Genomic DNA, 13,536 nt, shown 5'->3' on the forward strand with positions numbered 1-13,536 from the left:
ATGGAATATGAATGGTCACTTGATCTAGGATGGTAGCAGTAGAAAGAAATGGATAGATTCACAGGATATTTTGGATTTAAAAATCAATGGGATTGGGCTGATGGATTGGTTTTGAGGGATGGAGAAGAGGGAGGTGTTAGAATGATGCCTAGGTGTTCTGGCTTTGCTTACAGAGGAGCTGGGAGAGATGGTGACACCATTCATTAAGAGAGAAAAAACACTAGAAGAGGATCTGGAGGGGAGATTATGACTTTAGGCATGGCCATGTTGAGACATCTAGTGATGGATTTAAAGGTCTGGAGATTAGAGAAGTCTGGCTGGAGATGGAGATTTGTAAGTCATGGGTGATGGGGAAAGGGAGACGGACCAGAGGAAAACTCAGGGCAGAAGACTGAGCCTTAATTAATGTCATTTACTGGTTAAGGAAATGAGGAACTCCCAAGGGAAAATGGCTAGAAAGGCCAGAGAGACAGCAGGAGACTGTGATTTCCCAGAAACCGACCAGTCCAATGCCTCTTAGTTCACATGTGCAGAACCAGAATTTATACCCAAGGCCCATACATACACACATAGTTCATTATTTTGAACTAGAGCCCCCTCACTAGCAATAAGACCAAAGTCCTACCTTTCTGAACACCAGAACACTGTCAAGGGTGACGTGGAAACGTCCAATGGCATTTCTAATCAATATCACTCCAAACGTTAGTTCTGGGAAGTCTTTGATCACATCATAGAACAACTCTGCTACTTCTTCCTCTAAATCCTGTTTGGGGAGAGATGTCCGATGAGGCTTTGGTAGGAAGCAAAATGCCTGGATTTTTTAAGGACAGGGTGAAAATAGTGACTAATTCATCTCTTCACCTTTCCAAGTTCTGTGGTTTTGCTGGGCCACCTAAATCCACTTTCATGGATGTTTCATACCCAGAATACTTCCATGGCTATGACTAAGGCCAAAATACGCAAATCCACAGAGATGAACGGAGAGAATTGATAAACTTGACCTTTTCCAAGTATTAGAGTGAAGGCTGTTCTAACACAGGTGTTAAGACTTTTTAACATTTATTCCTTAATTGCTTTCAGAAGAGGCCATTGATTTGACCACATGTGGTACCAAATATGAACTTGATATCACGATATGGTTGTAGTTTCAGCCTTCTTCTTAAGCTTGAAAGAAAATTGGGGCCAAAAACGATGTCAAAATGTAGGATGGGAGAGAAAAAGGTACAAACTCTCCCCTTGTATAAATATAATCCCAAAGTTCTGACTTCTACTCAGAGAAGGGGAGGAGTCACCAAAGTTATAGGAAATGAGTTAAGATGTATAAGAAGCTCATTCTCCAAAAGCAAGAACAATTTGCAAATCATTTATCATTCAGTGATATTCTAAATGGACCCCAAAAAGATCAGTTACACTATCAAAACCAGTTCAATATATGTCAATCTCCTCTCCTCTCTCCCCATTACTGTCCACCTTTGTAGTTACCTTCTCTTACCATTTCAGCTTCCGTTATTTCTTTATTTTTTATCCTGCAGTTCCCCCAGAAAACCAGTTCATTGAAAAATGAAGAATGGGCATGGAATTAACCTAAATGGGAGACCTCTCCTCACCCCACCTACCCTCCCAGACACAGGACTCCTCATCAGTTCAGAAGCCACCTCCCACCTCTTGAATGCAGTACCTGGAAGAAGCCAACGATGACCAAGGGCCTGGAATTCACAAACTCTTCTATCTCATTGGTGTCAGAGAACAAAAATGCTTTCTGGCTAATTTGTCTTCTCAACCAAACAACCAAGGCAGTAGATTCAACCACTCCTGGAGAGAGACATACAATTAGATGGATCCCACAGAAGTTTCCTCTTGAACTGGAGCAAGTCCTGTCTTCCCCAAGTTAAATGAGTAGAAACCTCTTGTCTTGGATTCCCACCCCTTGAAGGCCAAGGTCAGTTTCTCCTCTCCTCCCCACCTGAGCCCCAAAACGTGAACATTAACAACAGCAGCTAAACTTGACTGAGCACTTACCAAGGACCAGGCACCGGGCTGAGCATTTTGCATGTATTACGTCCCCACAATAACCCTATGGGATACATATTCTCCCAATCTTGCAGATGAGGAAATTGAGGTTCAACTTTGCCATTGGCCACTCCGCTAGTGAAGCTGGGAATCAAACCCGGGAGGAAGCATGCCCAGCTGTGTTTTCTTATTCACCCTTCAAAGTGACAGGAAGATGGATTTATTTTTTTAAAACATAAAATTTTAAAATGTAAATAAAAAGGCCAGCTAGCTCTGCACCCTTGGGAGAATTCAATTATCTCCCTGTGTCTCCAGTTCCTTAGCTGAGACCTAGGTGTCCACTGAGGTCATATACCCTGACTTCCATTTCTCAGCTATCATATGGGAAGTGCCAAGCACACAAAAAGCATCTAAAATTGGGACACATCTACCACATCTGGGGAGACATAATGGTGTGCCAGAATGTACTCAAGGCTACAAATGGACTTGTGTTTGCTAGGATCATCAATTTCATATGGTGGCAGACAACGTAAAATATTATTTTCTGTCAAGGCCTGCTATAGGCCTTGATACAATGGATCGTTTAAAATGAGTTTATGAGCTAAAGCAATGTTTATCGTGAGTAGCTTTGGACAACATATTGGGTTGGCCAAAAAGGCCAATACAAAGGCCTTTATTCTTTCTCTTATAATTCATTCCTTCACTCGTTCATTCATTTGATAAATATGCATTGGGTGCCTATTATGTTACTGAATGATGTGCTTAGTCCTGGGGATAAAATGGTGAGCAAAAACAAGACTATGCAGCTCTCATTCTGTTGAGGAGGACAACTATCAAATAACTGCACAAACAAGTGTATAATCACACCCAAAGTAAGTATTCAAAAGCAAAGTTCTATGAACCTGTAGAAAAGATACACGACCTAGACTGTGAAGTCAAGGAGGGCTTCCTGGAGGAAATCACTTATGAGCTGAAAACTGAAGGATACATAGGTGTTAACAGGAAGCAACTGGAAAAGGAAAGGCAGAGAAAACAGCCTGTGCAAAGGCCCTGTGGCAGGACAAATTGCTGCCTAGGGCTTGAGGAATGCACACTGAGTTGCTAAAATGACTGGAAAGGACACTATTTTCAGTGTCTTTGCTTACTTTTCCTAAGAACATTAGGCCTTTTAAAAATTTATAATGCAGTATGTTTACATGCATAAAGGTATACAAATTATAATGTATAGTTTGATGAATTTTCATAAAATGAACACACATGTAAAAATATCACCCAGATAAAGAAATAGAACATTATCGGCCCCTTGGAAATCTCCATTGTGCCCCCTCCCAGCCACTACCCAACCCTCACCTAGAGGTAATCATTATCCTAACTTCTAACGACCTGCTCTTGAGCTTTATATAGAGTCATACAGTATGTGTTTAGGATCTGGCTTCACTATATGTGTGAGTTCCTCCATGTTGCACCTGTAGATTCATTCCCACTGCTGTGTAGCATTCCACTGTGTGAATATTCCACAACTTGTTTATCCATTCCCTATTAATGGGCATTAGGTTTGTAAATAGTTTGGGGCTACTAAGAATTAATTCTTGTGCATGTCTCTAGGGGCACATTGTATGCACTTCTGTTGGGTACATGCCCAGGAGAATTTCTGGTCATGGGGACGCTGTGTCCAGCTTTAGTAGATACAGATTAGACCATTTAAAAAGCCACAGTGAATCAGGCCTCTAAAAGTTCATAAGAGGATGATGTGGTGGTCTCAAGGGACAGAGGGGGCGGGGGAGGCTTCATGCCACCCTCTGACCATGGCTCTCCACCCACTGCAGTCACCCCCTCCTCCTGGACACCAGCCCCAAGGTTGAGTTTCTATTTTCACAGTGGTCCAAGCCATCTTTTAGGAAGAAAGAGGCACATATCATGGCAACAAACTCTTTCTCTTAAAGGCTTTGCCTGAAAAAATTATGTCTTAAGTGACCTGAAAGGAATTGGTTTAGAAATTCTGAAAATACCAAAAAAAGGTGAATAAAACCCTTCCAAATGGGTTTGAATTTCAGGTCCTCAGAACCATTGCTCTGATTTCCCTTTGTGCTACTCTCTCCCTCTGTCCACACTCCAGCCATATCCTTATCACCCAGCACACTGGGCTTGGCACCCAGCAGTCCCTCTGCCTGGGCTGTCCTTTCCTCTCGGTTCTCAAGGGCATCTCACCCTGCTTATTTAATTCTCACTTTGGTCTTTTCTTACTCTCCCCTCAATCATTCCCTATTTTATGACCTATTGTATTTTCTTCATTGAGTCTGTTTCTGAAGTTATGATTTTTTCCTAACTTTCTCAGTAGCTCCTGAGGGGGAACAGAATATGCCACCTCAAATTCTACTACTTTGGCATATTATTTTGAATTAAAGTTACTTGAGAAATAGCCTGTGCCAGAAGGATGTCTGACCCTCCTTTGTCCCTTCGAAAGCAGGAAATAAATCTCCCACGTACAGGTACCCTCCCTATACCAGGAGGGCAGACTACATCCTTATCACCAGACACAGGGATTTAAGGTCAAGAAGGCTGTATAAACAAACCTTGTTACTTCCTCACTAATTTGCTACCCCAAGCCCAAACACCTTTGCCTTGTCAATTCTTCACAACTTTATTGTTTTTTTGTCTAAAAGGTATAAAAGCTGCCTGTTTTGGTCACTTTTTTGAGCCTCATATCTTTGGGACTCCTGTACGTATGAAATTAAATTTGTTTTTCTTCTGTTACTCTTTCTTATGTCAATTTAATTACTAGACCAGCCAAAGCACCTGGAAGGGAAGAAAGGAAAAATTTTCCTCCCCTACATCCTGTAATGTCTGGCTCATAGTAGGTGCTCAGGAAGTAATTATGGGGTGAATGAATGAGGTGAATGAATCATTAGATACCTCGGTTTGAGGGAGCTTGATCTTGGACCCTCTTCTCTGGGATGGATGAGCTCCGTTTGCCCTTCTGGACCGCATAGGACCGAGATAACTCTGAACTTGGCAAACAGTTTGTTTCTGAGTGCCTGCCAGTCGGGCACTGTCCCCACTAGGCAGGTGCCTCTCCTGGTGCTCGGCTCTGAGCCAGAGGACACAGTGACAACCGAGGTATGAATGCCATGTCAATGATTGACCGGGGCCGGAGCTCCGCTACATATTTCCAGGCACAAGCTGTGAATGCATCATTAATTGAAGGCCTGGAGGCAGCCTGAGTCCCCCTCCCTCCAAGGAGATGGCCAAGGCCAAGTCTCCCACCATCAGTCCTTGGAGACGAGAGGAGAACCTGGACTTGAAACAACAAAGACTAAACCCCACCTGCCTCTGAGGGAAGTTTTCGTAAAAGTCACAATGCAGGAGGTCAGTAAGGTACCACCGCCCCCGTAGCTCAGGGAAGCCCTGTCAACTGGCAGAACTGGCACTGGTCATTCTTTTTAGGAAGCAAGCAATAGAGGCTGCTTCAAGTTCTCACAGCCAGTGCTCGTCCTAAACTCTGGGCTCTGGCTCCATCCCAGCACCCCACTGCCTCTTTCCATGGTTGGGGGTAATACTGAGGAAGAAGGGGATGGTCAAGCCCAGTACAAATATGGGCTGGCTCCTTAATTGCGGGGCCCTTGCAATTCCACCCCATTCAAACTCAACATATGCATTAAAAACCCAAGTGTTCCAGGCACTAGACTAGGGTCAGGAAACTAATAGTTTGAGGATAATAATAACCACATCTGCCGTTTACTTAGAGGACAGCACGGCGTACAGCAGGGATCAGTCAGCTATAGCCCGTGGGCTAAATCTGATCTGCCAACTAATTTTATAAATAAAGTTTTATTGGGACACAGCCTTGCCCGTTTGTTTGTGTATGGCTCCTTTCTCACGGCATCAGCAGAGTTAAATAGTTTCAACAGAGACTGGCTTGTAAGGCCTAAAATATTTACTTTCCGGTCCTTTAGAGAAAATGTTTGTGGATTCCACTGCTAATTAGCTGGGGAGCCTTGAGAGTTATTCCACTCTCTTCACCTCAGTTTCCCCATCTGTAAAAGCACCTCTTATACTGTGTTGTGACATCTGAGAAGGGACTAGAACAGCGCCTGGAACACAGTAAATGCTTCAGACATGTGCAGACTTATTCTTTCTTCCTAGGAACCCTTGGAGGTAGACGCCTTTACCATCCCTACTTTACAGATGAGGAAATCAGAATTCAACAGGAGGAAGTGATTGTTCCTCAGGTATGTAGTGAGGATTTGAAGACGAGGTGTCCACCAGCTCTGGCAGCCTTTTCGGAGACCCCAGGAAATGAGGTGAGATTGGCCTCTGCCCTGTGCTCTCAGTTGAGTAGACAGTGAGGAAGAGATACAATTCTGTGAGATGAGATCTTTGAGGGGGAAGCACAGGTGCTGTGGGACCACAGAAACGGGGCAGTCAGGGGAGACTTCCTGGAGGAGGTGATAGTGAAGCTTCCTGAATGGCAGAGGAGGTTCCAGGCCTGGCTCCCAGCACAAAGGGGGCTCAGACAGTCTGGAAGTTGCTACGCTGTCACCTTCTTACCTCTAAGTGGAGTTGGACCTCACCTGTCCTTCAGGAGGCAAAGGCATCCCAGAGCCTGAGCCACTCCATGAGGAGATATGGACTTTGACAAAGTAACTTGGGGCTTCTGGTTTCTTCACAGCCCTCCCTCAAACCAACACATCACAAAGGGCTCCTCGCTTAGGGTCAGTGGGTGGCCATTGAGGGTTGTCACTCGGTGCATAGGAAGCAGCAGTCTTTTTCCCTTCTCTCACTCCTGCCCTCTCTCCCCATCTCTTTCTCTTCCCCCTGCACACACCAGCCTCATACAAACCAGCTGGGAGCCTCAAGGCTCCAGGTCTTTTATGCAACCTGCCGTGAGGCTGGCTCTTCAGCAAGTCTGGCCTGTGTGTCTCACACCCCCTTTGTGTCCATTCTGAGAACTGCAAGGCATCCTGTAGCCCCTGCACACGGTGGCCCTCTCCTCCCTGTCCCTTTGGTTCTTGTAACAACCCTCAAACAGGCTTATTGCAAACCTGCTAAACGCCAGGCCCTGAAAAATACAAACTCAGTTTTCTGAGATTCAATCATTCAACATACGCAATGGGAACATTCTGCCAACATAGTAAGGGCTGTGCTGGGCACTTCCGTGTTCATTAGTTTTATTCCATCCATCCATCCATCCATCCATGGTGCGTATATTTATGCATCCATATATTTAACACTCTTTAAATTTAGGACCTGCTATGTGCCACACTGAAGCACAAAATTCTTCAAATTTCCACAACATCAGGATAGGGCTTGACACATGGTAGGTTCTTAATAAAAGGGTGTGGAATAAGTAGATGAATGAGTTAAGTGAATGGAGGATGATAGTAGCGAAAGGGTTTGGTAGTCACCCTGTCTCAAACCCGTCTTGTTCTAGCAACTCCCAATCTCCGTTTCGAGCAACCAGTGCTTCCTCGGCCTAAAGGAAGAGTGCGGTGGGAGTGGGGAGATAGGTGAGCGGGGAACTCACTCTCTGGTCTTTCTAGTTTATAAACCATGTACATCACTCTCCCACCTCATGGTGCCTCCAGAGCTCACCAGCTGAGATGCAAGCTGCGGTGGAGGCAGCTACATGTCCACCAAAATCTTTTATTTCCTTATAGACATAGAGCAGGGCCATATTTCCCAGCCTTTCTGTTGGGCGGAGCGACCTGACAGAATTCTGGTCAATGGGATGAGAATAGAAGTGATGTTTGCCATCTCCAGGCCTGGGCCACAGACACCACTGGTGGCGCCCCTTTGCCTCTTGGCACCAATAGCTGCAGATACAGAGGGAAGAGCAGGAAGCTCGGGGGTCCGAGGGGGGGACAAAGTCACAGGCCGGAAGGGGCCTGGGTCCTTGAAAGAGCCCCCTCATCTCCACCCTCTGGCTGGTAACCGGGCTCGTGCAAGCAAGAAATAAATTTGTAATTCTGCTAAGCCACTGAAATGCAGATGTTTGCGCTTCCATAGTTAGCATTACCTTGATTGACACAGAAGTACCATTACCTTTGCAGCTGATGGGCTCCGATCTATTGCCCTCAAAAAACAGCTTCAACTCTGGGGCCTTCTTGACATCAAACTCCTTCTGAAGGTCCTTCTCAACCGTGACGTCCACTTTGCCAAAGCCAATCCCGTTCTTGCCTTTGCCCATGATCTCCACGGCTTTGCCCAGCTCCTCAGCTAAGTTCCTGGATTGCTTTGAGGACGGGTTGTCTGAAAGAGGCAGTATGAAGACAGAACTCACTAGAGCTTTTCCTGCATCCCTGTCTCCCAAGGAGGAGGCTTTGTCTGGCCTGCTTAGCTCCTGGGCTTTTCTGGTGCTCCACTGCTAGCGGGGAGATTCAGAAATGTGACAGGATGTGAGACACACGGTTCATGAAATTGGTCAGTTTGGGAGACACACATCAGGTTTCTCTGGGTTCGGCAACACTGAAAACAATACAACCTTGGGCAACTTAATCTCTTGAAGCTCCAATTTCCTCATAGATAAAGTGGGGAAATAGTGGCTACCTTGTGAAGTTGTCAAAAGATTTATTTTACAATCAGTTGTATTGCGCTTATTACTTTCTAAGAGTTTTACATGGATTAAGCCATTTAATCCTCCTAGTACCCTATGGGGGAGGCACTGCTGTTATTATCTCACTGTTGTAGATAAGGAAACTGTTGCAGAATTGAAATGACCTACTTGCCCAAGGCCACAGGGCAGCAGGAGGTGTAGCAGGACCCACTCACTCCGGCTCTGGAGTGCTTGCTCTCTAACCTCCACTGGGCATGTCCAACCCTTAGCACAATGCCTGGAACTTGGTCAGTACATAATGCATTCTTACTAGCACTGTTATTATTGTAAAATTTCTATCAGAAATTATAGTGAGGGGGAGAGAGAGAGAGAGGAAGGGAGGTGAGAGGAGAGAAAGAGAGAGAGAGAGGGAGGGAATGAGGGAGGGAGGAGGGAGAAGAGGGGAGAGGGAGAAGGGAGAGAGGGATAGAGAGGGAGGGAGAGAGGGAGAGAGAGAGCAGGAGAGAGGGAGAGAGAGGGAGGGAGGGAGGAAGGGGGAGAGAGAGAAAGAGAGAGAGAATGCCATCTGGTGGAAATTCCTGGACCTAACAGGCCAAGTTGGGCCCCTCCAGTTGCCCAGTATCTGCATGTAATATGGCAGGGGACTCTCTCGTGGAAAGAAGGCCAGTTGTGGGAAGGGTAAGGATGGAGGGAGGTTATGATGATCTCCTACGCACTCAGCCCATCCCTTTGGTCGGGGGTGTTGAAGAGACCTGACACTGTCACATTGCTGGGCAGTGGGGTGGCATTAGGAGTGAGGAGTCCTTTTCTGGAAAGAGCCTCAGGGGCCTGGCATGTGATCCCAGCAGCAGGAGAGGTCTTCCTGGCCTAAATGGGAAGGGCTAAAAGGCAGTCAGTTTTCCTCCTGAGAGGATTGTGAAACTGCAGGCCCCTCGCTGGTCCCTCACCGCCTGGTGCCTGCAGCAGGTGTGCCGAGCCAGGGCAGGGGGTCATTAATTCCCTTTCAAGCCAGAACAGTTTATCTTTTTCCAACTCCCTTGTCCATCTGGAGCATTTGGAAAAAGTGCAAATCACTTCCAATGCTATGGGCAAGTTCCAAGTCCAACAGAGAGGGCTTTTGTAAAGCAAAACCCAGAAGGCTAGGCCTGGGACAGCTGGCACAGGCCCTGTTGCCAGTCAGCACACCTGCTCCAGTGATGGAACCCGAAAGTGAATGATCGTTTTCATTAAACTCCCAATCAATGGACAGGAAGTGGGAATTTTCGCCTCTCTTGTAGATCGATGCCTTTCCACTGCCTGCTTTGTCACCATCATTGCCTTCGATACCCCCATCCATCACCACCAGCAGGTGCTGGCCTGTTGCCAGCCACTCTGGCCTGCAGGCTTCTCCTCTGCCTCCCTCGTGGATTCGGCAGTGCCGGGCTCAGGGCTGCTAATTGACGTAGCATCCAAATCTGAGTTTCTAAGGGTACGAGCTTGGGGCAAGAGAAACACTTGTGTAAACAGTGGAGTTTTTGAGGTTCCACACACAGCCCAGCGCTCTTCAGTGTCCAAAATGGAAGTGAGAGAAAGAGGTTGTGACAGCTGGGGTCTGAGAGCTGGATGGATGGGACCTAACAGTAACAGTAATGGGATTCATTCACTCATTCTTCTGACAAATCTTTTTTAGAATCTTCCATGCGCCAGGAAATATTTTAGGTATTGGGGACTTAACAACGAACAGATTGATAAAAAATCACTGCTCTCATTGGAGAAGGCAGAAAATAAACAAAATAAAGAAGCAGACTATATTCCATGTTAGATGGTAAGTGCTATGGAGAAAAAAGAAGCAGAGGTGGAAGTTGGGAGTGTCAGGGGAATGGAGTTTAAGTAGAGAGGCGAAAGGAGACCTCACTGAGAAGGAACATTTTAATAAAGACTGAAGAAGATAAGGGAGCAAGCTGTGTGCTTGCTCACAGGAGGGAGAGAGTTCCAGACAAAGGAGCCATACATGCAAAGGCCCTGAGGTGGGAGCACATGCAACATGTTTGAGGGATGACAAGAAATCTATTGGGTCTGGAGCAGAGTGAGCTGGGGTGAGGTCAGGTGACACGGGCCGTGTAGACCACTGAATAAACTTTGGCCTTTCCTCCGAGGGTTGTGGAAATGTACTGGAGGGTTTGGAGCAGAGTTAGATGTGATGACTTACTTTTTTACTGGATTGTTCTGAATGTTATATGGAGATTAGACCAAAGAGAAAAAAGGAGACTAGCTGGAACCACTGTAGTAATCCAGGTGAGAGATAGTAATGGCTTGAACCAGGGGAGCGGTGAGAAATGGTCAGAGCCTAGAGGGATCTTGGAAGAGTTGACAGGATTTACTGATGGATTGGGGGTGGAGTATAAATGAAAGAAATCAAGGATGACTCTGACATTTTGACCTGAGCAACCAGAAGGATGATGATGGTGATGATGATGGTAGTAATGATAACAAGATAACAACATTTATTGAACACTTACTATGCCAAGTGCTTTGCTAAGTGTTACACACATTATCTTGGTGAATCCTCAGAACAACTCTATGAGTCATCTACTATTACAGGTGAGGAATGTTAGACAAGGAAACGGAAGCCCAGAGGTTTCACGGTTAGTAAGCATTAGGCTGAGTTCAGCTCCACGGCTGACTGACTCCAAGATCCATGCTCTAACTGACCTTATAGGTAAGCTGGTCTGAAAAATGTTCCTTTTTCCTGGAGGGGTGGATTTCCTATCTCCCCTGCTCTGAGTGGTTCTCATCAGAGCAGATAGACTCTGGAGAGCCAAATCCACTCTTTATAATTTACAGTCCTATTTACTAATTTCTGTCTTTTTAAAATGTGCCTTTGGGGCTTTGGAGCCTTGAGTTCTGAGTGTGTAAAGGTGAAATGGATGCATACACCCCTCAGGTCTTGGTGCCTGTGTCTCATGGGGCATGGAGACAATTCAGCTGTACATTGGAACCTGGGCAAAGCAGTGCCCAGCGGACTGTGGACCGGCAGGGAGCCTTTCTCTGGGAGGCTGAGAGCTCCTACAGGTATAGCCCTCCTCAGGTTCTAACTCCACCTACGGTTCATTTTCTGGCATATAGTGGGTACTCAATGAACATGAATTCCTTAGGCTGTCTCATAAAACAGAGACAGTTATGGTGGCTTACAGCACCGGTGGTCCAGGCAAGGTGTTTTTTAAACATCTCGGCACTTCAGTTTCCTCATCTATAGAATGGGGGTAGTAATAGCTCCCATACCTTAGAATGAACCTACATAGTAAGACAAGGTATGCAAAGCTCTGGCACAGAAGTGCCAATAAACATTAACTATTATGATGACATGGGGGAAATCCCTGGTCTTGCTCTGACCAGATGCTCTCTGGGGAGGGAGAGTCCTATGGAGATATCAGGATCTTCAGCAGATCTTCTGGTTCTGGGGGAAGGAAGACAATGGTGACCAGCACCAAGTCATCCAACACAAGGCTGAGGCCTATTGTGTGGCTCTCTCGTGGGTTTGGGGGTAAACAAATGGGACCCAGGGTCGCATTAGAGTTGGCAGTGGCTCTCTGACTGTCTGCTTGGTGTGTAAATGTGTTAATGGCTAATGGACCTAGATCAATGTTTGCCTGGGTCTTTAGTAGGTAACCCCAGTCTCCCTTTTCTGAGCAGCCAATGTGGGTCAGGGGAGGGACGGATGGATGGGGGAGCTGTGAGTGTAGGGACTGGAGATTAGCTCCCAGCACAGGGAGCTGGAGTCTGCATTTCTTTAGACTGTGGTTCTCAACAGGGCATATTTGGCCATAGCTGGAGACATTACTTGTTGTCACATCTGGAATGCTACTGGCATCTAGTGGGTAAAGGAAGAGATGCTACTAAATATCCTACAGTGCAAGGACACCCTCCTCACATCACACACACACACACACACACACACACACACACGTGCGCGCGCACACACGCGCGTGTGCACACACACACATACACACACGCACACACATGCACACACACACAAACGCACACCTCACACACACACCTCTCGCACACACACGCACACACACATGCACACACACACATACAGCAAAGGATTAGCCAGCCAGGCAGGGTCTTGGTGCTCCGGCCGGGTGTCAAGCCTGAGCCTCTGAGGTGGGAGAGCCGAGTCTAGGACATTGGACCACCAGAGACCTCCCAGCCTCACGTAATATCAATCGGCGAGAGCTCTCCCAGAGATCTCCGTCTTAACACTAAGACCCAGCTCCACCCAACGGCCAGCAAGCTCCAGTGCTGGAAGCCCCATGCCAAACAACTAGCAAGACAGGAACACAACCCCACCCATTAGCAGAGAGGCTGCCTAAAATCATAATAAGTTCACAGACACCCCAACACACCACCGGGTGTCGCCCTGCCCACCAGAAGGACACAATCTAGCCCCAGCCACCAGAACACAGGCACCAGTCCCCTCCACCAGGAAGCCTACACAAGCCACTGAACCAACCTCACCCACTGGGGGCAGACACCAAAAACAATGGGAACTATGAACCTGCAGCCTGTGAAAAGGAGACCCTTAACACAGTAAGTTAAACAAAATGAGATGACAGAGAAACATGCAGCAGATGAAGGAGCAAGGTAAAAACCCAACAGACCAAACAAATGAAGAGGACATAGGCAGTCTACCTGAAAAAGAATTCAGTGTAACAATAGTAAAGATGATCCAAAATCCTGGAAATAGAATGGAGAAAATACAAGAAACGTTTAACAAGGACCTAGAAGAACTAAAGAGCAAACAAACAATGATGAACAACACAATAAATGAAATTAAAAATTCTCTAGAAGGAATCAATAGCAGAATAACTGAGGCAGAAGAACAGATAAGTGACCTGGAAGATAAAATAGTGGAAATAACTACTGCAGAGCAGAATAAAGAAAAAAGAATGAAAAGAATTGAGGACAGTCTCAGGGACGTCTGGGACAAC

General features: G+C 46.3%; 1 protein-coding gene across 2 annotated transcripts in view; it reads right to left on the minus strand.

The window, feature by feature from the left end:
- Nucleotides 1–13,536, minus strand: part of PDILT (protein disulfide isomerase like, testis expressed) — a 39,340-nt gene that overhangs the window by 14,295 nt on the left and 11,509 nt on the right. The window contains exons 3-5 of one of the 2 annotated variants that reach the window (XM_036826541.1): nt 8,053–8,259; nt 1,679–1,812; nt 626–763 (exon numbers count right to left, since the gene is read on the minus strand). In XM_036826541.1, the coding sequence (XP_036682436.1) occupies nt 626–763; nt 1,679–1,812; nt 8,053–8,259 (479 nt within the window). The remainder of the gene's footprint in view (nt 1–625; nt 764–1,678; nt 1,813–8,052; nt 8,260–13,536) is intronic. The other variant, XM_036826543.1, reaches the window with a different exon arrangement.

This window comes from Balaenoptera musculus, chromosome 15, assembly GCF_009873245.2.
Source record: "Balaenoptera musculus isolate JJ_BM4_2016_0621 chromosome 15, mBalMus1.pri.v3, whole genome shotgun sequence".
Taxonomy (NCBI): domain Eukaryota; kingdom Metazoa; phylum Chordata; class Mammalia; order Artiodactyla; family Balaenopteridae; genus Balaenoptera; species Balaenoptera musculus.